Below are 27,385 nucleotides of genomic sequence, written 5' to 3'. Positions count from 1 at the left end.
ATAAGCCAAAGCCTACTTATTCTTGAGACCCTGCTGAAGTCCTCCCTCATGACGCCTGCTTGGATTCTACTCAGCTGAAGAAAACTAAAACCCAAATGAACAAAGAAAACCTCTCACTCCTCTGAATATCTATATTCTCTCTGTGTCTTTCTTAGACTATATTACATCTAACCTTATTTGACAGTTATTTTTGAAGATATTTTGTATCTCTATTAGATCTTAAGGTCAGAGGAAACAATAAATTATCACAGAGGTTACAAGAGCAGGAGGGGTCTACTATCCCTAGGGCTGGAATACGGAAAGGTTGGAATAATTAAAATTTAGAAGCTTAAAGAAGCTGTCCTATGAAGCTGAAACTTGCATTTGAATAGGGGTCACTGCTCAGCTATTGTAAATGTCTCTGAGTCAGAGATGGAACCCTGTAAAACTGGACCCAGACAATGAGGAAGAGGTTCTAGTCAGCTGGTGCCAATGTCTGTGATGAGCATTGTGAGGTTGGTATAGCTAACATTGGAAAAAGTGCAAATCAGAATTAACCATTGCTACTAAAGTGAAATGTCACTGCTTGGGTGAAAAAGCATTTCTTGCTAGAGTGACCACAACAAAAATAAGGAAGTCAAAATAGGAAAAGAATGCAAACAGTAAAAGGAAGCATCTCTTTCTCCCCCAGGCTTCCAGGTTTACTTTAGTGCCTTCTATGAAAGAGTCCAATGGGGAGTTCGCAGGCCAAGTAGAAATGCAGTGCATAGAATCCCAGTCCCAGGTTACAGCATTACATGTAGGATATGACTGATACAGAAAGAATAAAGCTTAATAATTGTCAATCTATGGAATACAGCTATTGTCTAATCCACATTCATATTCTCCATGTTAGTCAGTATAGTAGGCTGAATGGTGACTCTACACTACATCCACATCCTAATTGCTGGGACCTATACAAGTTACCTTAGAAAAAGTGCATTGCAGGTATGATTAAGGATCTGGATATAAGGAGATCAATACAGTATTATTTGGATAGGTCCTAAATCCAATTATGTGTGTCCTTTTAAAAGAGAGGTGGAGGGAGGCTATGTAAATACAGAAGAGAAGACAACAATGTGAAAACTGAGGTGGATGTTGGAGTGATGTAGCCATAAGCAATAGAATGCCAGCAGCCACCAGAAGCTGCAAGAGGCAAACAATGGGTTCTCTCCTAGAGTCTCTGAAGGGAGTGTGGTCCTGCTGCTATTTTGATTTTAGTCATTGGTCTTCAGATCTACGAGAGAATACTTTTCTGTTGTGTTAAGCCAAGTTTGCAGTAATTTGTTATGACAGTAACAGGGAACTAATAAACTCAATATATGCCTTGTATATAAGAGATACTTTCCAAAATTTGATGAAATAAAAAATGGTAATCATAAAACTTTTTATTTATTTAATTATGTGAAGTTTTATTTATTAAGAAAATGTACAAACATTAAATAAAACTATTAAGCTGAGATCAATGAAATCTGTCTGCCTTATCAAAATTATATGCAAAATTTGTCATTTAAATGTTTGAAAAAGTGACTTTCTGGATTATCAAACTTTTAATTTGGGCATTTTTTAACCACATTTTTTGCTTCAAAATTTTTTCCCTATTTTCCTCCTCTAAAACTGAGGTATGTCTTATGGTCTGAAAAATAGACACACCTAAGTTTTAGAGGAGGAAAATAGAAAAACAAATTTTGAAGCAAAAAATGTGGTTAAAAAGTGTGTCTTATAGTCCGAAAAATACAGTATATTAATACATATATAATTTAGAAAAATATATTTTTCTAAAATAAAATGAAACAAATGCATTAATCAATCTCCATAAATTAATCTAGAAAACTATTTTACTATGCCTTTAAATCTTAATTTTCAATATCCAGATTGTTTTTCTATTCATCCTTTTGGTATTCTAGTTTAGAAAGAAAACTGATGCTACAAATCAGCTTTGAGAATTGTCTTCTCTTTATTTTCTTAACACTGTTTATTTAACTTTATAGTTAACAGTTAATAAAAGAAAAGAATTAGGAACAAGAGGCATTTGCAACAATTTATGGAGAGAATACTTAATATTTGGTACATGTGTTACTTTATTTCTTCCTAAACTTTGTATCTGACAAGGGTATTTTATCAGCTTTTGAATGATATTTTGTAAAATTACATTGAGTTAGCATATCTGTCCAGTTCCTTGGTGGAGAATATGCAAGCCATGATTAGAAAACAAGATCTACTATGATTAACAGTTAAAAAAAAATCGAAGATATTTCAACTGGCACATTTGAAAGCTATTCCTTCCAAAAATATTTGGCCATGTTTCTTCCCATTTCACATTATTGTATAAAAAGCTGATTACTATTTGCATTTAATTATTTCTGGATGAGAAGGAGAAGGCAAGGTGAACTTTTAGTCTACATTTGGATTAGCCAAATATAACTGGACAGATAACAAAAAAATTTCTTCCCAAGCCTATTTAGCTATTTAAAATGCTTATGTGAAGTAATCTTATATTGTCAGTCATATTAAGCAGAAGTCAGCAGAACTCCTGTTATAAAACAGAGAAACTCATTTGGTATCTATCACAGCTGTTGAATTCCATTGCTCATGAGAGAAATTTGTAATCCTTGATTTCTCTCCTTTCTTTTCTCATTCTCACATTCAATCCATCACCAAGTTCTGTACATTCTATGTCCAAAATGTTACAAATTAATCTTCTCTCCCTTTCTACTTCCATCAGCATGATCTCTGGTAATGGTTAATTTTGTGTGTCAACTTGGGTAGGCTATGCTAACCAGTTGTTTGGTCAAACACTAATCTTTGAAGGTACTTTATGGATGTAATTAACATTTAAAATCTGTTAACTTTAGGTAAAGGAGATTATCTTTGATAATGTGTGTGAGCCTCATTTAATTAAGTTGAACTGTGTAAGAGTAAAAACTTAGGTTTCCTGGAGAAAAAGAATTCTCACTCCAGATTGCAATACAGAAATCCTTCCTAATTTTCGGTCTGCTGGCAGCCTGTCCTACAAATTTCAGATTTAAAATACAACATCAACTCTTATCTGAGTTTCCAGAGTGTTTAATGTATAGATTTTGGATTTGCTATTATCCATAACTGCATGAGCCAATTCCTTAAAATCTATCTATCTATCTATCTATCTATCTATCTATCTATCTATCTATCTTATCATCTATCACATTGGTTCTGTTTCTATGGAGAATTCCAATTGATACACTTAGATTATTAAAATATTACATCATTTTTAATAATGATGTGATATTTTATCACATATCTCCATTTTTTTCTTACCTTTATAATCCATTTCCCCATAGTAGATAGATATATAACCAAGCAGCCTGGGGTCTGGCCACCTACCACTGTTTGAAAGTACAACAGGAGGATTGGTGGAGAAGAAAAAGGTCTTTACTAACAGGGTATCCAATATGGGAGGGCTAGAAGCATCCCTGCTCCAAGCCAACCTCTTCCACAAAACACAGTAAATCCCCTGTTCCCAGAACAACGGAAATTCAAACCCATGCCTAGAAGTTTCCCATCATCCTTATCTGTCCTTTTTGTAGTCCAAGGCTACTATACAAATGGATGCATGGATGCCCATCTCTCCAGCTTTCAGTCTCCCTCTCTCCCTCTCTCTCTCCCTCTCTCTCTCTCTCTCTCTCTCTCTCTCTCTCTCTCTCTCGCAGAATTGTGGGTTCCAGCACACAACTACCTTGTACTTTTTCACTTTATCTCCCAGGGCCTGGGATATGCTGCCAGATCACTCCAGCTGGTCATGCAGGGTAAGCTCCTTCCATAGCGCCCTGGTGTTCAAAGCCATTCGTGCCTCTGGAGCTGAGGTACCTACCCGGCCTTGACATCTGTGTACTGCTCTGAGGGCAAGAAACTGCAAGTATTAAGGACCATTGCAGTGTGGCTCACTGTTGCAGTGTCCCGCCAGCCCACCAGTGGTGAACTTCACATCTTGTGTGTGGGCCTGTTCCAGTTCATGTGAGCCCAGCAAGGAGATGGCAATACTGGAACCAACAAGTGTACACCCCAGAGAGTGACAGCCTAAAATTTGGAGAGACAGAGACCCATTTATGTAGCCAACTTGGGCTCCAAAAAGGAGATATAAGCACAATGGGCAAGGGTTTGTATTTTTGTCATTCTGGGAATAAGGGAATACCTGGGTTTGGGGGGGAAGAGTTTGGCTTGGAGCAGGGATGTTCCCTACCCCTGCCATATTGGGTACCCTGTTAATAAAGATCTGTTTCCTTCTCCACCAATCTTTGTATTAAGCTTGCACACATCCGCAGGTTGCCAGATCTCAGGCTGCTTGGTTACAGTTTTGGAAATCCAGCTGGGACAAGGTAGAACTTGAAACAGTTTCCACAAGCCCCCTGAGGAAGATTGACTCTGAGAGTGCAGCTGTGGGGTCTTCTCAGTCTCAGAAAACTTTTCTGCACTCTGGTTAAGGCACCTGTTGCTGAGAACACCAGAATGGAAGAAAACAGGTTTGGGGAGAAAAGGGACCCTGGATCATGTGAGTGGAACTGGCATGCACACTGGGAGTTGGACACTGTGCCACATGGGCACTTCACCATCCTGGGTGTGTCACATGAGTGCTGTGCCATGGGGGATATGTCACATTGTTGTTCTGCCATTTGGTGTGCCATGTGAGTGCTGTGCCATGTAGGATGGATCACATGGCTGCTGTCTTTTTGGTTCCAGGCAACATGGCAAGCCACTTACACCCCTTGGGCTGTGTACCACATGGGTGCTGCAGCATTGGGTTTTCTGCACAAATGGGATCTCATAGGGACAGGTCAGATTCTAGGGGCCATAACTTGGGGCATGAAGGGGACCAGTTTCACAACTGGGACCCATTAGGGACCGTTTGGGATCTGGAGGCCATGAACCAGCATCCGATGGGGAATGCCCTAGCAGCCACTAACAGGGCTGTGAGTGAGGACTGCCCAAGTGTTGAGGGGCTACTGGGGAAGTCGGTATGGGAAAGACATACTTTAAGAGGGATTGAAGATCACTTGAGCTTTGGGAGGCCACTGTTCAGAGGCCACTGTTGGTTTTCTGGCCCCAGACAGGTCCCCAGGAAGGCCATAAGGCAAAGATTGGATGGGATCTAATCCTTGAGAGTTCTAAAGGACTATGGTTTGGTGGTCACAATCTGCAGTATTGATGGGCTGAAGATGAGACCCCAAAACCTGCTTGGGAAATGGAGTCATGAATATGAGTTTTGTTTAAATGTTCTCAGTTTCCTTAAATTTTCAGGTCATAGTCCTGGGCCTTCTATACATTCAGGCCAACAGGGGTTGTTTTGTGTTGGCTCTGGAGGGTACCTACTATGTAGAATTTTAACAGACTAGAATAAGTACAGCCATGGTGCAATGTGTAAGGAGGAATTGGATTTCTATTGTAATACTGTGTGGCTTATGCACATTTTGAACTATGGGGCAAATGGCTTATATATGGTTCCCTAAATTGCTATACCATCATGGAGTTAGAACTGGATTACCAACAGTTTGGGAAGTGGGATGAGATGCCATATATCTAGGCATTCATACCATTATACAATAAGTCTTTTCCAAGGTCTGAGTTTCAAAAAGTTGCAGGATGTCCTTGCAGATCTAAGGACTTTTAGTTGTGTCATATTACACAAGAGTGTGGTCCTTGCTATTGTTGAAAAAACAAGGACTGGAAGTTGGAGTTATGGTTATTTCTGAATGCGTATAGAAGGTATATAGAAAGTTGAAGTAGTATAGGTTAGTCAAATTTTGGTAGAATAGAAGAGTTGTGAAGGCTACCAAAGTCTCATGAAAGTTGTAGAAGGGTTGAAGAAGGTTTGCAAAGGACTGTAAAAGTTGTAGAAAAGTTGTTAAGTTATATGGAAGGTTGTGAAAATTTTAAACTTGAAAGAAAAGAAGCTGCAGCTGCTGGGTCCTGTATTCTTTGTTTGCTTGGTTATTTTTCATGCTTTCTGATCTTATGGGGACTTAGGGCTGCTTTGCTGTTTTGTGTACACCAGGAATCCTCTGTCTCTACCATGAGATCGGTGGGCAAGAGAATGTCTCTCCTATTGGACTTAGGAAAGGTTGATTTCCAGTTAGAGTCTGACTAGTGCAACAGAGCATGCCTCTGCCACAAGACAGGTTGGAGAGAATGTTTCTGCCATTAGGACCTAAGAAAGGTTACTTGGTGCCAGTTAGACCCCAGCTGGGAAAAAATCATGTTTCTACTTTTGGGGCTTTGTGCTGTTGGTTTTGGTTAGAGCCTGGCTGAAGTGAGAGGTCATGTCTCTGCCATGAGATCAGTTGATGTACTGATAGTTGAGAGAATGTTTCTATCATTGGGGCTTCATACCATTTGGACCTGGTAGAGGTTACTTAGGTGACCAGTTGGTGTAACTGGTTGGTTTGAGACAAGGTTCTGCAGCTGGTTCCAGTCCCTTCTGTCTTTGTTTTAGGTTTCACTTTGTTTCTGGTTTGAGAGAAAATTGAGGTTTCTGAGAATTAAAACTTTGCACTAAGTGGGAAAGTAAGTAATGGAAGTTAAAAGGAATGGAGATGTAATCTTGGTGGGTATTGAAAGGACAAAGATTTCCACTTTTGCATTGTGTTTTTCTCCCTACCAGATCCCTCCAGAATTTGGCATTCTTAGTAAGTGAGTAGTGACATTCTTAGTAAGTGAGTAATGTCAATAAGACCAGTTTCCAGGGCTGGTTTTGTTAACCAAGGCTTTGACTGGAATATAATACCAGAAGAAGGCATGCCTGGACTCTTGGTTGCTACCAGAAAGCCTTCAGGAATGGAGATTGACTTTGAAAACTAACAAAATCCCCCTGGAAAAAAATGGCCTAGTACCTTGTTTTGTTGTGTGGTTCATGACAGTCTTTCCAGAGAAGGAATTAAGGTCACTTCCCTAAAAGATGGCAAGGGATGAACCTTAAGGTACATTTGAAACCTCAAGGATTTGAGGAATGTAGGTACAGTAGGCAAATCCTGACTGCAGGTTATAGTTTGGCTTCTGTGTCCTGAAGGGCTGACTAAGGGCCACTCTAAAGATTCCTTGCATAATTTTCAGCAAAGCAGATTTAAAGAATCTATGTGATCAACTGATCAATTGTTGCTCTTGTTGTGTTTATGCAAATAATCAGGCAAAATTAAAAACAGGTAGTCCCTTTGGTGACAGTGACAATGGTCTTAAAGAGAAAGATTATGTTTTGAGCAAAATCACAATGCTGAATTGTGGACATTGGACTCCATGCAGTTAACTGTCTTCAAAGTTTTGTTTTTACTTGAAGGCTGAATGGGTTTTTTTTGACATCACCAGAGGTGTTCATTTTACAGACAGAGAAGATCTATACAATTGTCACTGTTTAATGTCATTCCAGCAAAGGCCTTGCAACTGGGCATCTCAAAACACAATATTGTTGACTCAGAGTCTGGTTTGTGATTAGTTGTGTGAATTAATCTGTGTGTTTTTTTCTGTTTTCAGAAGGTATATGCTTATCTTAATTACTTGGGTGATTGTTTACACAGCGTAGGCCTCACTTGAGAAGCTCATCTTCATCACTGCCTCCTGATACTCAATAGTTTGGTTGGACTATATAATTGAGTTGGTGAAGTATGGGGCATCTATTGACTTTGCTTAAAACTGCTTTCCTTTTTTCTCCTAATGGCTTGGACAGAAAAGGGCCAAAGTATTAAAGGGGGAATCCTAGAATATTCCCCTGAGCATAGTTAATACAGTGGGCAAAAGGGCTTCAGACAGGTGGGACATGCTTTGCACATGTTCCTCCAAGGGCACCACTCCATTCTTAATGTGCGACATTATAGAATTAGTTCCTACCTGTGTCATAGTGGTTATGATTTTGTTTGTGCCTTCTAACCCTCTTGACAAATTTGTTACCTCTAGAGTATGACAAGGATGTCAACTTGTCCAACAACACCATCCTTTCAACATTGCACATGAAACTTCCCAGGGGCAGCCAACTGACCTGGACTTTGCAAGATCCTTCTTCCTTGCATGAGGGTTCTCCTCCACTACAGACCCCTTTTGTTAGGTATCTCTGGACCAGAGGATAGGTAGGACTATGCCCCTTGGCCGGCAGAATGTAGTTCCAGGGGAACATGACCTGTGCCCATTTGTCTTTGTATGATTACAATGCCCAGAGGTGTTAAAGTGGGGATAGTAACAGAGGAGTCTGGCCAGATCACTGGGGAGTGGGAGAGAAACACCTAGAACCAGCACCTCCCACTACCCTGAAAAGAAATTATAGAAAGTGCCAAAGGCAACCCTGGATTTAAAGTGGAGCTGGGGTTTATTAGGCTTCCATTCCCTGGAGCAACTGTAAACAAAGGCAACACAGCTGTGCAAACCAGCATGCATTGCTCCATTAGCTGAGTGGCTCATAACATAGTCTGCAAAGAGCCTGCATGAGCTGTGGTGCTGGTCACCTTGCTTCTGGCCATGAGTCTTATATGCCTTGCATGACTAGGAAACTTCTGCCCACTTCTGCAAAACAGTGGCTAGAAGAGGTTTAAAGACAGTGGGGGGACTGACAAACATGGTGGACATTAGCTCACATTGGTTTAAAAGCCAGACACTCCATCATCAATGGGCTTCCAGGACAAGGTTTTAAAACAAAACACACACAGAAGCACTCCCTTTTTTCTTCAACCTTCGCCCCCAGTTGGGGTAGGGCATGGAGCATTTGGGGTGCCCCACAGGCTCTGGCCCTGAGAGCAGCACACAGATGTGTGAGGTAGGATGGTTTCTCAGCCCCAGGGGCATGAGCAACTTTGGAGGTCTGGGACCCCATGAAAGGAGTTTCTTCTGCATGACCAGCTGGAATGATCTGGTAGCACAGCCCAGGCCCCCAGAGAGAGAGAGAGAAATTGCACAATGTGATGGCAACATGAACTCACAAGTTCGCACAACAGAGAGACAGAGCCTGAAAGCTGGAGAGGTGGGGTAAGCAGGCATGATTGGGGACTTCCGGGCAAAGATTTGGATTTCTGTCTTTCTGGGAACAGGGGAATTTCTGTATTTTGCAGAGGAGAATGGCTTGGAGAAGAGGAGACGTCAGCTCCCCCAAATTGGGAACCATGTTAATGAGACCCATTTGTGTGGCTGCCTTGGGCTCCAAAAAGACAGGTAAACAAGATGGAGAACTTCTGTGTAGGGGTTCAGACTTCTGTCTGTGGGAACAAAGGGGATTTCTGTGTTTTACAGAAGAAGTTAGTTTGGAGCAGGGATGCTCCCAGAGTCCCCCAAACTGGGAACACTGTTAATAAAAACCTCTTTTCTTCCTCACCTATTTCTGTGTTATGCAGCAGGTATTGGAACCCCAGGCTACTTGGTGATAGACAGATAGATGATAAATAGATAGACAGATAGATAGACAGATAGATAAATAGATAGATAGATAAGGTCACCATCTGCTTAAAATCAGGTTCTCAATGCAATGAAAAATAACAACTAATCCTCTGTCTGTGGCCTCTTGGCTCTTGGCTCTAGTTGGCTCTTGTCTAATTTCCCAGTATCAACCTAAATTACTCTCCCTCAATCAATTTAGCCATTAAAAGAAGAAAAAACCCTGTTTCTTTACATCTAGACACTTTCAGTGTTTGTGGTTACAAATTTGTTTGGTGGCTTATTTTTTTTCTTACCACTAAAGATAAAGTCTATAGGGTAGGGTTAATATTTATATTTTTGACCACTGTATTCTCATTTTCTGTCATAATTTGCCATTTAGTAAACATCAAGTATTTGCTAAATAATAAATAGAATCAGTAGCAGTTAAGTCAGTAGTAATCTAGATAAATATTTTGTATAAGTGGCCCTAATTTTTTTTTTTAAAGATTTATTTATTTAGTTTCAGAGAGGGAAGGGAGGGAGAAAGAGAGAGAGAGAGAAACATCAATGTGTGGTTGTGGGGGGCCATCGCCTGCAACCCAGGCATGTGCCCTGGCTGGGAATCAAACCTGTGATGCTTTGGTTCAAAGCCTGCATGCTCAATCCACTGAGCTATGCCAGCCGGGACAGAAGTGTCCCTAATTTCTAACTCACAGATGAGAAAGGCAATAAGGTTAACATGATAATCAGAGGAAATGCAAGAAACATACTGTCACCCAACCTAAGGGCCTTCTTCCTACAGCCTAGGTCTGAGTAGTGACAAAGGATTAAATGTCTATTCTTTGTGTGTGAGATAAAATATATTCTATTTCTGCTTTTTCTGGTTCAAAATAGAATTATTTTATTTACTTAAACTTTTTAATTGTTTTTTTTTTTATTTTTACTCTTTTATTTTTAGAGCATGGAGAAGGGAGGGAGAAAAAGAGGGAGAGAAACATCAATGTGGGAGAGAAACATTGATCAGTTGTCTCTAACATGCCCCCAACTGGGGACCAGGCCCCCAACCCAGGCATGTGGCCTAATTGGAAATCAAGCCTGAGACATTTCACTTTGTGGGAATATGCTCAACCAACTGAGATACAGTCAGTCAGGGCTATCTCAACTTTTAAAAAATCTGTTTTCTTTTTATTCTATTCTTCTCTGTGAAGCTATTTTAAAGTGGCCATAGATTTGTTTAAAAATAAATCTCAGAATGGCTGCAACTAAATTTTATTGTTTACTAATTTAGGTCATTTACCATTTCTGGTAACTGTGGGGGAGGCATTTATTTTTTTTTAAGAACTTCAGAGTTCTTACCTACAAAATGGAAGAGATATCTATCAGGATGAGTGACTGACAGATCAGAAAAAAAATATATAAAGCATCAAGGGAAAAAAAAGGATCTTCCATGAATATCCTTGCAGAGTATGGTAGAGTAAAAGAGCTTTTTTGAGGCAAGAAAGGCCTGGGTGCAACTACTAGCTCCAACAATTACTGTGCATGTTATTGTGAAGATAGGAAATGAGCATCAAGTATATTAAATGTCTTATACATGACTATTATTTTTTCTTAAAATTTTCATAAGCAGTAAGTCCCTAAACTTATTATATATTAAATTGTATATTACATTTAGTAAGTCCTTGAGTCCCTAAACTCTGCTTGACAGAGAAATATACTATGAATTAAAAATTCCCAATAAAACCTGGTATTGGATATACATTTTCCTCCTCATCATCCTTCACTGCCACCACCACCACCCACTGCAGCACGAGGCAGATCCCAGTTCTTCCAAGGTCCAGAGAAAACATGATAAAAGGCTGAGCTGTTATTTCTGAATAAAGTAGTCAATGAGTGTTATGAAAGTGCAGAAAATGATACACAATTTAAATCAATAATCACTTAAGCTTTGGAAGGCAGAGGGGAATGTGAAACCACTCTTCAGAAATGGTTTCAGGCAGAGAGGGAAATGGCAGAAATGAGATTCATGGAGTTTCTCAGAGCTAGAAATTGCCTGCTTGAGAATGTCAGGCACCTGATTCTGTCACTTAAAGAAAAGAACTTTTATTTCAGTTCTGCTAGATCTTGATTCCATGAATCTTAGTGGAAGATTCTTTGACCTTTCATCTCCAACACTTGCACTAAACATACAGTTCTAATTCTTTCCATTAAAATTATTCTTACTTTGAATAACCAGATGGCCTCCTAGTTTTGTCATTGAAACTTGTCTAATAGAGAAAGTAAATACTTGAGTCCCACTATATGCTGTTTGAGGGTTTGTTATATTTTTATTAGGATTACATCAACTATATATTAAATTGTATATTATGTTTAGTTCAATTAATAGACTACAGGGTGAATAATTCCCATTTCGTCCATTGTCCTTAGAAATCTCCAGGTTGATGTCATGTCAGTATAGTTAACAGCTTCCTTTTACTATTTCTCATCAGTTGAAAACGGTATCATCTCAGGACCTTAGTGAGCAGACTGGATGAGCAGCACAACCAAAAACAGTGGCTGGAAAACCCTTGAGGTGACCAAGGGAAGGGAAAGAGTTGTGCCCCTTTTTCTCCTCAAAATATTCCACTGGAAGGGTTACGAGGACAAATATGTACTTTACAGAATCACGCTATCAGTTCTCAGTTCTTTCTATGTGTGTCTTCTCAATATACGATACCTGCTCCATTTTGTGTTTGTGGGGGGGGGTACAAAGACCTACTTTCTTATTACAAGAAGAAAATGTTCCTCCTAATAATCTAGGTATTGGCAAATACAAATTGATGTTTAAGCATTTGATCTACTAAACATATGTTCTATACAGCAATCAAGTACTTTAGTTTCCTTATGTAGCAAAATAAACTGTTAGTTGCTTCAGTGAGTACAAAGAATATATTGAGCATAATCCTGTGTTTTATTTCTCTTTAGCAAGATATTTATATGCATGGAAACTCTATGTTGTACTGATTATAGATAAAATAGGAAAGTACATAAAGGAAAGAAACAAGTGCTAAAATGTTTAAACGTGGTATCATGGATAAACTAGATTTTTATTATTTTTCTTCTCATTGATATAATTATTTCAGTAATTATTTTTCAAAGACATCATAAGTCATTTCATTATAGTTATAAATACTTCTTCAACTAATATTTCTATTATCACAGATATCTGCCCGTTTATCTTTTCTTAAAGAAGAATGTGCCTTGGCTTGTGTAGCTCAGTGGAATGAGCGTGGGCTTGTGAACCAAAGCATCACTGGTTCAATTCCCAGTCAGGGCACATGTCTGGGTTGCCAGCCAGATCCCCAGTAGTGGGGAGTGTAGAGGCAACCACACATTGATGTTTTATTCCCTCTCTTTCTCCCTCACTTCCCCTCTCTCTAAAAATAAATAAATAAAATCTTAAAAAAAAAGAAGAATATCATGAAAGTTAATCGATTTAGAGGATCACCTGATCAGTGTCCCCCTTAGGTCTTAAGCCCACAGCTCTAAATTCCTAGTGTAATAATTCCTCCTCTAAACCCCCCTGTTATTTATGGGAAAATATTTCTCACTATGATGTATGAGACTTAGCAGATAAATGTCCCTCCCCTTTGAACTGAACCTAATATTTATGGTAATATTAAAGGGTAGGAAATATTTTGGGATTTTTCTTTACCACTTTTAGACACACGAAGGGAGAGAGGAAGGGAGAGAGGAAAACATCAACACGAGAGAGAAGTATGACTCATTCCCTTGTTGCCCTCTGCACATCCTCCCACTCTGGGGATTGAGTCCCTGACTCAGGCCTGTGCCCCAATCAGAAACTGAGCCAGCAACCTTTTGATTTACAGGAAGATGCCCAACTGAGTCACATCAGCCAGGCCTATGTTATTGGTTCAGTACAATAGGGCATATCTTTTTCTTCCAGACATATGGATACTTTTGATGCCTCACATATGTACTTTTGCAAAAATTAGAGTTAGGAGATGTAGTTCTACAAATGCAGGACAAATGAAATTTAACCAACTTTGTAGGAAATCAGTCTATTTAATATTTGGCTGTATTTGCACCAAAATCTAACTAAATATATTGACTTCTAAGTAAACTAGGCATAATCTGGATCAAATATATGTAGCACTGTCTAGCATAAAGAGCAGCGGTTTTAGAGAAAACAAGACAGTTTCAATCCCCATTTGTGCCATATCTAAACCTTCCCTGAGCCTTAGTTTTCTCATCTGTGCACAAGGAGTAATAAAACCAGCCTTGCAATGTTGTTGGAAGAGTTACAGATAATATGTGAAAACATACAACACAGTATGTGGTACAGAGTAAATCCTACTCTGTGACAAGTGTTGTTACCATTATTAGTCTTAATATTGAATATTATTAAATATACCATAAAAAACAACTCATCCTTAGACTGGAAAGGTGTCTTGACTTGCAAATATAACAATAGTAATTTCTTTCTCACTTAGATGGAAAGAAATCTCAAACTTAAAGGATATTTTTATAAAATGTAATTAGTGTGCACACATGGATTTTTATTGTGGTACTAGCAGACTGGATCTCAGACTAATTACACTGATAAAGCAGTTGCTGTCAACTAAACTTTTTGAAAGAAGTTTTTTTTAAATATTGAAAAATTTAACCTATCCTTTTTCTTTTTTTTTCTTTTTTTTTAAAGATTTTATTTATTTATTTTTAGAGAGGGTAGGGAGGGAGAGAGAGAGAGAAACATCAATGTGCGGTTGCTGGGAGCCGTGGCCTACAACCCAGGCATGTGCCCTGACTGGGAATCGAACCTGCGATGCTTTGATTTGCAGCCCATGCTCAATCCACTGAGCTACACCAGCAAGGGCTTGAAAGAAGTTTTTCAATGTCAAATCAAATTTCAATGAAAATTATCTGTCACAATGGAATACATTCTTTGTCTTAATTTTAAATGGGCTACTTTTTAAGAAAGCTTGGATTTCAGTATATTAACTTGGTTTCTTTTTCAAATTGGTAGCTTTTTTTGCTCCTGTTAGAATTAGAAGCTTTAAAATATGAAAGTGATATGCAATTATAAAGCTAATGTGTATGTTTATTCACAGAAAGATAAAAGGGAATGCATATAATGATAAGCGTTGTAAAGATTTTGTGTACGAACTGGACCCTCAACACTCTTTTGGAAATTTTACATTGTGTAGATTAAACTCTGTGTTCATACACAGATTCTTTTGTGTAAACGGCCTTTTTAAAAGCAACATGGTAATTTTTAATCATTTGTTATTTTTTCATAGACTAAAGAAATCAGAGGCATTGCTAAAAGAATTGATGACAAGAGAAACAATGGTGGGATTTTAGCTCCATTCAGCCCACCCACACGTCACTAAAAGAGAAAGCACAGCCCAGAGTAGTAATTATCCCAATCAAATGTGGAACATGAGGTTCCATTAGTACTTATATAACTAACTCTAATTAAAACACCATGAAAACTATGTAATGAGATCCCTTTTCCTCTGAAATGGTTTGGGAGGTGTGAGTTTTAGCCTCTCACAATTCTTAAAAGCAAATACATAACAAAGTCAGATGTACAATCAATGGGAAAGTTTGACTACAGAGAGTATCTGAAAAATGTGCTTTTAATATTCTGCCTAATGCCATTGCTTGCTTAAGTGTAAACTAGTTCTAACATATTTCAAAAGCAAAGTTTTGGGAGGTTATGTGTTTGAAAAGTACTTTTAATGGATTGTTTGCTTTGTTTATTCTTGGCTCAAGGCAGAAGCATCTTGACATTTACATTGCTATTTTTCTGCTTTCAAAAATGCAAACAAAAAATTCTTTTGGCTTGGACTAGCTTGAAATTATCCTCTGAAATTCCTCATGGCTGTTCCAGCTATGTTGGAAAGGACTTCCTTCACTATAAACCCACTCCCGCAGCTTTTATATGGACACAAAACCAGACATCCCCACACACGTACAGGCGCACACACACGTTCTCCCACAGCTTACAAGTGAATCAGGCCTCAAAAAGTCCTGGGTAACATGTTGTTTGGAACTCAGAAGTATCTTCCCTCCAAAATAATATTAGAAATGTATTTCCTTAGATAGCCCCTAAGAGATTACTTAACCCCCCTGGACCTGAAATAACCTGAAATATCATATTTAGAAAGAAAAACAAGACAATATTGCAGCATAACTGACAGTTTTGTTTTAAAGAAAATAGTTAGCCTTTCGTTTATTTTGAATCATGGTGCTAGAGGATCTATTCCAGAGTCCCATTTCTATGTAGCAGTCGGCATTAAATACTGACTTATACTTGCTTCCTTCACAATTCCCTACATCCTTAAATCAAAAACATTGCAATACAAATGCAGTGGTGGATCTCTGATTCTCCTCCCCAAAGCAACTAAAAATTCCTATCCTTTGGTAATATTACCCCACAGTTCCATGTAACCATAGTTAATAGTGCAGTAACAGGTAGGAAAACTTCATTAGCTTTTACTGTTTAACTACTGTCTCTTTAAATGTGTGGAGAGATTATATGTGCAATTTTATGCAGATGCCCTTGCCCAGTGTATGAATGTGAAGTCATGTTGATACATTTTGCACTCAGTCTGGAACTGTCTATTAAGAGAAAAGTTTTGCCAATCATATTTTTATTATTTGAATGATATTTTATTATTTATACTGTTACAGTTGTCCCAATTTTTCCACCTTTGTCCCCCTCCACCCAAACCACCCCATCAGTCAATCCCCACACTGTTGTCCATGTGCATGGGTCCTGCACATATATTATTTGACTACTGAATTCCTTATGTTGTCCTTTACATCCCCATGACTACTCTGTAACAACCAATTTGTACTTTTTAATCCCTTCTCTTTTTTGCCCTTCCCCCCAAACCCTCCCATCTGGCAACCATTGTAACATTCTCTGTATCTATGATTCTGTTTCTGTTCTGCTTGTTCATTTATTTTGTTTTTATTTTTATTTGATTTTTAAGATTCAATTATTTTTGCTGAGAGCAGTTTTGAAATCCTGCTGTTTTCTACTTATACACTGAAATTTTGAAATCAAAGATCTTTCTACATCTGTAGAGTTTAGTCCACTCACTTAAATAAAAAGGAGATGACAATATTTAGTATGCCCCCATTTTGAGACTATTTAGGCCAGGAGAGGGGCAAGTGAAGAAAGTGAAGAAAGGATATCAAGACAGAACAGTGGCCTCAAGAACTCATGCCCTTAAGCACTGCAACAATGTGTGACAAGGCCAGGAATTTTGCTGAAATTTGCTAAAATAAGCTAAAAAGAATGCCTATTCATAAGATACTAAAGTTCAAGCATGAAATGGTTGGTGCCAAAATCTAAAAAGTGGTTCAAACTTCAAACCTTAAACCATAGGAGAATTTGCCCCAAGAGACTGGGAGGCTTTGATAGTGTTTCTTGAACACCTAAAGAAAGTAGTTTGAGAGAAGGCTTCCCTGTTGGAAGAGTGCGTTACTTAGAATGCCCACATTTTAGAAGCTAATGCTATTTAATTGTGTTTATTGTATTACTGTTCTTATTTTTTTACTTTTTAATTTATTTTTATTTTAAAAATATATTTCATTTATTATGCTGTTACAGTTGTCACATTTTCCCCTCTTTGTTCTCCTCTGCCCTAAAACCCCCACACCCTCCAGCATTCCTCTCCACTTAGTTCATGTCCATGGGTCATACATATAAGCTCTTTTGCTTCTACATTTCTTATGCTATTCTTAACCTCCCCCTGTCTATTTTCTACCTACCATTTATGTTATTTATTTCCTGTACCTCTTCCCCTATTCCCCCTTCCCCCTCCCTGCTGATAACCCTCCATGTGATCTCCATTTCTGTGTTCTGTTCCTGTTCTAGTTGTTTGCTTAGTTTGTTTTTATTTTTTCAGGTTCAGTTGTTGATAGTTGTGGGTTTGTTGCCATTTTACTGTTCATATTTTTTATCTTTTTCTTAGATAACTCCCTTTAACATTTCATATAATAAAGGCTTATTTAGGCTATTACAGTTGCCTCAATTTCCCCCCTTCGCCTCTCTCCCCCCATCTGCTTCCCACTTCCATGTTATTTTGCATGTCATTGTTTTTATCCATAAGTTCTTAATATATGTTCTTTGACTAATCCCTTCACCTTCTTTCAAATAGTCCTCACCTCCCACCTCCCCTGTTAGAGCTGTTAATTCATTTCATGATTCTATGCCTCTAGTTCCATTTACTGTTTTTAAAAACTGCATAATTAATTCCATTTTACTCTAACATTTTATTTTCTATGGGATGTTGCAACCTCTTGCTATGCAAGCTTTTAGGAAGTGTTTATTGAAAATTAAAAATGAAAGAAATTCCTTACTTCAGTGACCCTGGAAAAAGAGAAATTTTTAAGGTATTTCTTCTTTGTTAAGAGAGAAGTAGAGAAGAAGCATTGGGACCCAGAAAACTCTCAAAGCCTGAAGTAAAAATAGTAAAATGTTACAAAAAATGCTATTAATTTATAATATTTGTATGAAATTCTATAGTTTGTAAATTATCTTCTCACATTTTATCTAATGTTATCCTGATATTTTATCTAAATTTATCTTGATATTTTATCTAAATTTATCCTAATATTAATAGTGCTTCAAGATTTTTGTATTTTAAAAATCAGAAACTAAGTCTCAGAGTGGCTAATTATTCCAACGCATGCAATTGGTAAAAGAGAAATTTTTCTATTCAAATCCCTTCTTACTTTTATAAATCCCAAATCTATTAGTCTTCCTATAATATCATTGCTATACCATGTTCTGAATTCTTAAAGCTATTCTACTCTGGACAAGTGAGCTGCTGATTATAAAAGACAATATTAAAAGTATATTGTATGGCCGAAGAAGAAAGACATTTCAGTGGAGAAAGCACAGACCTTTCAACAAATGGTGCTGGAACAACTAAACATCCAAATGCAAAGATGGTGAACCTAGAGAAAGGCCTTATACCTTTCACAGAAATGAACTCAAAATGGATGAACCTAAATGTAAAACACAAAACTAGGAAATAACTTAGAAAACAACATGGAAGAAAATATAAGTGCTCCCGTGGTGATGATGGATTTTTAGATACAAAATCAAATGCACAATTCATGAAAGAAAACTTGATAAATTAGATTTTATTGCAATTAAAAACTTCTGCTCTGCAAAAGACCCTGTTAAGAGAATGAAAAGGCAAGCCGCAGACTGGGAAAATGTATTTGCTCTGTCTATAATGTGATAAAGGGTTGGTATCCAAAATATTTTTTAAAAAGCTCTTAAAACTTAAAAAGAAGAAAACAACTCAATTTAAAAGATAGGCAAATGATATGGAAAGACATCTCACCAAAGAAGACATATAGATGGAAAATAAGCATATGGAAAAGGTGCTCAACACTAAGTCATCAGATACCAATACACATCTATCAGAATGGTTACAAATCAGAACACTGACGCCATAACATTCTGCAGGAATGTGGAGTGACTGAAAGTCTCGTTCATTGCTAGTAGCAATATAAAATGGTATAGCCACTTTGGAAGACAGCTTGGCAGTCTTACAAAGCTAAATATAGGCTTACCTTAGACCTAGAAATCATGTTCCTTGGTATTTACCACATGAGCTAAAAATGTGTATCTACACAAAAATCTGCATGTGTGTTGTGTATGTATATGTGTGCGTGTGTATCAGATTTATCCATAATTGCCAAAAATTGACTATAGCCAAGAAGTTCTTCAGTGGGTGAATGGTTAAAGAAATTGTGATACATCTATACAATGGAATATTTTTCAGTGGTTAAAAAGCTAATATGGAGGAAATAAATTCATATTGCTACATGAAGAAGCCAGCCTGAAAAGGTTACATACTCCATGATTCTAACTATATGATATTCTGGACAAGGCGAAACTGGAGAGAATAAGATGATTGGTGGTTGCCAGAGGCTCAGGGAGTGGGGAGGGAGGGATGAATAGGTGGAGCAGAGACTTTTACGGCAATGAAACTATTCTGTATGATGCTCTACATACGTCATTATACATTTGTCAAAACCCATAGAACGTACAACACCAAGAATAAACACTCATATTAACCATGAACTTTAGTGAACAATGTATCAATATTGACTCATCAATTGTAACAAAGGTACTGTTGCCAAAGGTGGACCAGGACCAAGGTGAGTCTGCCAGACCAGTTTGAAAATAAGATTCTTCCATGGTATCACAGGAACAGCATTTCCGGAATACACTCATAGGAGGATTTGAGTATGGTGGCAAGATTTGTTGGAGAGAAAACAAAGGAAGGGCTTAGGCTCACTGCCTCATCCACCACCAACCAGGTGGCTCATCTTCGTTTGGCTGTGAAGGAAGCCCACACTCCGAGGCTGCAGGCCCACATGCGCTCCCGCACCCATCAGGCTTAGGAGGGCCACCACCCAGAGACTCAGGACTCCCCTGTGCTTCGTTTCCAGTACCGCACATTGCACAACGTTAATAATAGGGAGAACCTGTGTATTGGGAGGGGAAAACTATGTGTGTGTGAAGGGCTGCAGGTGATATGGGAACTCTACTTTCCACTCAATTTTCCTCTAAACCTAAAACTGCTCTAGAAATAGTCTATATTTTTTTAGGAAAACATATTATTGTAGTGGAGAATGCATAAGTTTACTGGGTCAGACCACTATCTGCTTTTGCAGAATAATAACTACATATATTTATACAGAATCCAATAACAAGACACAGATGCAGCAAGAACTCATTGCCAGACACCCCAGTCCTCATGAATACTAGAGTGGTACCTACTGGAATTATAGTAAAGGAAGGGAGAGAGAGAAGACTCAGAATTCTTAAAATACATGACCCCCTTCCTACTCAGAGGGGATGAATCAGATTTTACATTGCTGGGGCTTGTTAGTTGTTATATTTTTGTAATACTTTCACTTTCATGGTCTCTGAGCATATATGTCCTTTCATGTGTTCCCCACTGCCTAACAAGCTCAGTATCTCGATCCCTTTGCAGCTTTTTATTATGCTGTTAACAGTCTCTCAATATACTCTTTCCCACTCTTCTCGCACAGGATTAGAACAATTCCCTGGGTTTTAATTCTGTGAGTGTCCATTGAATCAGATACTTAGAGTTTGAGGGACTTTAGGAATTATCTTTAACAACAGATTATCAAATAAATACACAGAGACCCAGAGATACTGAGTGCCTTAACTAACTGGCTGGAGAAATGGACCGAGATTAGCTCCTTTCCACTACCAGCCCTGCTTCATCTGCCTAGCCCCAGGGGAATCTTAACAAAGGATTCCCTAAGACTTCCATAGCCACTCAGTCACTAAATTCATCAATTCCTTCTTAAGTCTGTCTTCCAAGTCAGGTCTTTGCTCTTCCTTGATACCAATATTCCGAAGCATGTTCTTGTTCCCCCGTATCTTTCCTACACCACAGTCTTCTGGAATGTTTCTGTTCTCTCTCAACTGCAGTGCTCCCTACCTGGAGCTTCAAATAACTTTTCCTCATGACATAGATTTCTTCATGGATCTTTTGTGTGAAAAATGAAGCCCCAACCTCTCAACAGCACATTGAAGACACTCCACAATTTGATTTCCTCCTGCTCTCTATACACGTGAACCTACTAGCTATTCAGACTATTTTCACTTCTTGTTTTCCACTCCCCAGCATATTACAGACAACTTGTCCTTTGTATCTTTTGTTACACTGTCCTCTCCTGGAAATGTCCCCTGTCTTAGTCAGTATGGACTGCTTATGAGAAAATACTATAAACTGGGTAACTTATAAACAACTCAAATTTGTTTCTCATGGTTCTTCTGGAGGCTGGGAAGTCCAAGAGCATGTCACAAGTAGATTCAGTGTCTGGTGAAGACTGCTTCTTGGTGGACAGATGGACGTGTCCTCACATGGCAGGAAGGTAAGAAAGCTGTCTAGGATCGCTAGGTTACCAAATCACTAATCCCATTCATGGGGACTCTACGGCCACTCTCTTGACCTAATCATCTCTTAATGGCTCCACCTACAAATATCATCATATTGGAGATTATGTCTCAATATATGAATTTGGGGAGGATACAAACTTTCAGTCTATAGCACTCCCTAAGTTACTGGGCAACTTACCCTTCCCTCAGGTCCAGATAAATGTCTCCCTTTCCCTATGATATCCTTGATTGCCACAAGATAATAGTTTATCTTTTAACTGAATCCAGTAGTGTTCTTGCCTGTAGCACTCGTGGGGCACTTTGCATAAGTATTCTGAAAATTTATTTAAATTATGATTTTTATATCTTACTTCTTGAATTAGATTAAATTCCTTGAAAGTAGGAATCTTCTGTTGCCAGTTTCCATCAGTATACTTGCACAGAGCATGTTTAATGGAGGTTTATTTATAGAAATGACAGTTTTAGGCATAATATCCTAGGACTGAAAATCTTTGAATCATCTGATGCCAAATTATAGGGAACATTCTTTTCATATTCCAAAAATATTTCAGTGTTTAGTGACACTTTTGTTGAGGCAGTGCCCTTTGGGGTGTGATCAAAAATTCCAAATGCAATATTTAGCTCTATACAGTGAACTTCTGACAATGACTATCTTAAAAAGCAAATGACTTTTGACTTCCTTCTTGTATATTTGTCATAACACCATCAGGCTGGAGAGTGAAATTCTTACAGGAATCACATCTCAAAAGGTTGTTTAACTTAAAAAAATGAACTGTTCACCAAATGTTCTTTGACACAATTCAATTAGTGATTTTATCTTCTCTCTGTATAGTTGCCATTTTAAATAATCAGTTTTTTCCAATTCCCTAAACTGCATATCATCCTGTCACACCCACCACTTCTCTTTGAACATGTCCTCTCCAATAAAAGGGGACCTTATAAGGATTGAGAGTATAAAGCCTTATAATTTTGAATTTTTTTTTGCATCCAGAATATTTAGAAATGTGAGTTCTGTACCAAGAAGAAAATGTAGGGTGATTCACTATATATTTCATAAGTGAAGTAAAATACACAGTAATCTTGGAATAAGGCTCAGTCATATAAATCAAAATGAAGCTATTTAATTTATTTGCACTGCTGGCATATATATATATATATGTGAATTAATATAGCTAAGGAAAGCTCTATTCTTTTAATAAATATAGTAACCCCCTCAATAACTATCATGATACTTTAAAATAATGCCAACATACTGAGTCATAAGCTTTCAATCCTAAAGTCTGCTATGTAAGTTAGAACATTATCATAATCAGCATTTTCAAGCTTGCACACTGGAGTACAGGCGTCCTGTAATCATGTTACTAACAGGAAAACTATCACTTGCTTAATCATAGTTAACTCAAAGCAAGACAAATACTGACTTTTCTCTTCACAATGAATAATAAAGTAAATTGAGGTTTTTTTTTATAAATATTAATGAAGGGGTAATAAAATGTTTACCAGACATGTAAGTCAGATCATAGGGGTCTTCTATCTTTACTGCATGTGCCAAAAAAGGCAAATGGAGAAAGATTTTATTATATAATAATATATAACATAGATATTAATTTATTATTTTATTAATTTCTGAATGTTCATAAGTTAAAAGTGAAGAAAATAGAATTATCTTACATAATATATTCTAAAATATAATTTACCTACTCTGATAAAGACTTTTTTTAATGCTGGATTTAATAATGTGGTTTAATTTTTCTGTTTAGCACTTATTATATTTACCACACACTACATTTTACTTAATTACTTTCTTTATTCTATTTCCCCATTAGCGCCCCTGGAATATAACCTCATCAGGGCAGGCATTTTTAACTGGAGGGGACTTCAGTGGCTCTGATGCTTATAGGAGTACATGGAGCAACGTGCTTTCAAACTATCTATTGTAATAAATGAATGCTTCCCAAAGAGTTATGACATGGAGTCATACTGTCAGAAGAAATTATATAAAATAAGGATTTTAAATGTGATTAGGGTTTCAAATCATAAAGAAAAATCACAAATGCCAGAAGTATAAAATGTTTCTTATTAAAAAGGTGTCTCATTTCCTCATCTCATTTTATAGACATAAACTTAAGGTGTGAGAAATCAAATGATTTGTCAGATCACAGAATTTTTGTATTAAAGACACCTTGAACCTCAGGTAGTCCAGATATTCAGCTTAGGGCTACTCAGCTTATGTTTTAATACCTACAGTGATAATGAGCATCATATTTAGTCTTTTAAGATCACTGCTTGTTAGAAACTCCTTTGTGATATATAATTAAGCCTTGTATTCCTATGCTTCAATTCATTAGTCCTCGTTATATTCTTTGGTAATACACAGTATATCTAGTCCAGGGTATTATTTTACAGATATACAGATAGAGGGATGAATGTAGTACAAGTGCTAAATTTGAGGTCCTTTACGTATGAGAGTTTTAAGTCTTCTTGTCTCACTCTTCCCCCAATACTTCTTCATCCTCTGCCTTGTCTCACGATAAACCTTGGACTAGACTACACACACACACACACACACACACACACACACACACATACACACATCATACATACACACAGAGAATGTACATAGATATCTATATATAATTCTTATACATATACACACATAATATTAGCATTTACTACACAGAAGGGCATGTATGTATTTTGTGTCTTATAGAAGAATCAAACAGTTAAGAAATTTGAAATATGTAATAGTCTTTCAAGCTGAATGTTTTCCTGTTAATTTAATTTCTACTACATCAGGAACTCAAAAACCAAAACAGGTTGTACTCATCTTATCCTCTAAGAGCCTAAATCGAGTCCCCTTCCATATGAAGATTGTTTTAGTAAAATATTTGTTAAAGTTGTTTAAATGCTTTCAGAAATCATTCTATTGTGACCCTTCAAACAAATACCTCTTTTTCTGGTCATTTCAAGATTCATCTAAATCCCACTCTCCCCTGAATAAACATATTTAACTCCCTTTTTTAGATCTAATTTCTAGAATTAAACACAGTGCTCAAGCTTTGGACCTTTTAGGACAAAATAGTATGGGCTTATCTCCTGACTCATTCATGGAAGTGTATTTCTCCCAACACAACCTATAATTCCACTGATGTTTTTCAGTACCCATATCATATTTGACTCATACTGACCTTAATGTCAAAAAAGTTTCTTAATTATTTTCTATATGATTATTGCTAAACCAAGTGTCCTTTATTCTATATTTATGCAGCTAGATTTTTCTTTGGAGGAGGAAAATGATCCTCAAATTTAAGATATACTAACTGTTCTTCATTTAAAAAAATTTGTTCACAGAGGATACATATTCTAAAAAAATAAATGAAAATTTAATTGAGGGATATAAAAATATAAATTTTGAGACACATATCCTACCTATAAAAGCCTGGTGGCACTTGCTGAACCAGGAAGTTCTTCTCCATGTCCTGGAGAATGTCATTCAGCATTCGGACACGCAGAGGAACTCTCTCCTTTGGATCATTAGCAGGACGCATCTCATCTGACTGGAAGAGTTCAGCACTTTCCCGCAGGTGTGAAGCCAGGGCTAGTAGTTGATGAGTGTTGGGTTGATCACCTGGTGAAGAAAAATGAGCTCATTTCAGAAGAGACATTCTCAAAGGAGCAAAGTTATCATTTTATAATTGTGATGCATTCATTTCACCAAAAATATTTTGTATAAACGTATTATATTCTACTAAGCATATTAAATTTACCATCACTAATACTACTACTAATAATTACCACTAATAATAATACCAGTAAATAGGTACTGTTAGAGGCTGTATGTTCCATAGGAGACTGTATCCTCCTATGTAGGGAACATAGAGAGACTGCTATGTTCCAGGCACTGGATTGAGCACATGATAAAATCATCTCATTTAATATTTGCGAAACCTTGTATTGTCATGTCTATTTCACAGAAGCTGAGAATTAATTAAAGAGAATTTCCTAGGTCAGTAAGCAAGTAAATAACAGGCCACAATTGGAAGACGGATCTCTCTGACTCAAATATTCATGCTCATGATGCTGTGTTTCTGGGAAAAACATTTTCAAAGGAGTTATCATCCTTTTTTTCCCTGAAAACATGACTTATGCTACTTTGTGTTGTTATGACTCTATTGGGCTTTTTTGTTTAAAATTTTTCTGTAATTTGAAGTTGATATACATTTTTGACTTGAGAATACCCTGAAAACTATCCTATGCAGTGTTTGTATTGTTTTGTTTTCCTTTCAAGATGATTATTGTTATTGATTCTTTATTTGTTTGCCAAACTTATGGAAAGTCATTGTGATATGAATGGAGGTAGCAAAGAGATCACAGATCATTCCTTTGACTAAGAAAAAGCCAGCATTCATATAGTAATTATAGCCACAAGACCATGGGGTCATAACAAATGAGTTTAAATCCATGCTCTACCATTTAGTAGCTGTGTGATGTAGGGCTAGTTACTGTGCCTCGGTGTATAATACTTGTCAAGTAGTTCCCTACAGGTAGGCAGTTCCCAGCTGATGCAATTTAACACCTCATTTAAAAAGCATTTTTTTTATGATACCATAAGAGGGGCATTCCTTCTTTATCTTCTTCCATATATCTCCACTGTTAGAGCCAGTCTTTGGCAAGACAACAGTTCATGATGTCATTCTCAGGAAACTAGGTACAACTGACTCCAATGAGGTCAGCAGATCACTGCCAAGAATCATTTCAAGTGCAGGTAATGAAATGAACATGGACCTAGTAAATCTAAACTGGCAGTCCTGACAGCCTGGCATTGAGATTAGCAGATGAAAGGCTGAATGAAGCCCTTGCTTGGAGAAATCTCTGGCAAAAAGGAAAATATCACGAAGGCACTTTTTCTCCACATGAAGTCCAAGGGTTACCAGCTCTTAAAATACCCAGCGTTTGTTGAAATTCAGATTCCCAGATCGGCTGAATCACTATAGGGGTAGAACCTAGGAATCTCCATTTTAACATGGTAGTCAAATTATTCCACACATTTTCAAGTTTAAGAAACATGGTGGAGACATGATATACTAAAGAAAAAAAAGAGAGGGAAAACTAAGTTAGAACTAGCTGACATATAGAATACGTCTGTTGTAGAATTATCAACCACTAATACCAAGATCTTTTTGTCTCTCATTTTCTTTGGATGGGGACTATTTTACATGTCACTTTCTTTGAAGCCCAACATCAGGCTGACATTCAACAGTTGTTTACAGAATAAACAAAATAGATTTTATAAAGTATTTTAAGATAAAAATCCAAAAACAAAAGAAAAAGAAATCCAACAAGAAAACTATGTAGAGATAAGTGGTTTTTATAGGGATATAAGGAATCCTCTGTGAAACTTTCTAGTCACTGAAACTGACAATATAAATAAAGTCTATTGTTCACAGGTTTTGACATTTTGAGGTTTTTATAGTACATTTTATATTCAATAATTATCTTGTTTGATTTCAAACAAAACTTGAGATTGTGAGAGGAGAGATCTTTGCTTATTCAGACAATCTAGCCCCCAAAATAACAATATAATACCAATGTTATTTGATAAAGATATGGTTTTTCTTGAATGATATGGTTCACCGACATTACTATATGGAAAATAACAGGGAACACCTTGGCACAAGGAAAGAACAAGATGGATAAGACATTTAGTTTATGCTGGAACTGAAAGACTGAACAACAGTAAAAACAAGTTTGACATCCTTGAGAGTCTTCCATTTAGGAAAGAAAAATCTGTTCTGATGTAACATACACTACAGAATTGAAGACATTACTACTGAATCAAGTGAGATGAATTGTGCCATTCTAACTCATTTAGCTTTAAATGAATTTATCTTTCATGGTGCTGCAGACATAGAGAATTGACAGGTTTAGGAACTGCCTGGAACCAGAAAGAACCCTGAGGGTGGAAACCTGCCTTCCACAGCATTCACCTGTGCACTGCCTCAAGGGGAGGAGGTTACAGATTGAAAAGTAGCT

The 27,385-nt window shown here is 37.3% G+C and overlaps 1 protein-coding gene across 5 annotated transcripts in view; it reads right to left on the bottom strand.

The window, feature by feature from the left end:
• NAALADL2 (N-acetylated alpha-linked acidic dipeptidase like 2) overlaps positions 1-27,385 on the bottom strand; it is a 1,144,210-nt gene that overhangs the window by 26,064 nt on the left and 1,090,761 nt on the right. For all 5 annotated transcript variants that reach the window (XM_045851217.1, XM_045851218.1, XM_045851216.1 and 2 more), the window contains one exon: positions 24,782-24,980. In XM_045851217.1, the coding sequence (XP_045707173.1) occupies positions 24,782-24,980 (199 nt within the window). The remainder of the gene's footprint in view (positions 1-24,781; positions 24,981-27,385) is intronic.

Source organism: Phyllostomus hastatus, unplaced genomic scaffold (genome assembly GCF_019186645.2).
Source record: "Phyllostomus hastatus isolate PE091 unplaced genomic scaffold, TTU_PhHast_1.1 phas_contig_86, whole genome shotgun sequence".
Taxonomy (NCBI): domain Eukaryota; kingdom Metazoa; phylum Chordata; class Mammalia; order Chiroptera; family Phyllostomidae; genus Phyllostomus; species Phyllostomus hastatus.
This window is presented reverse-complemented; position numbering and strand designations above follow the sequence as displayed.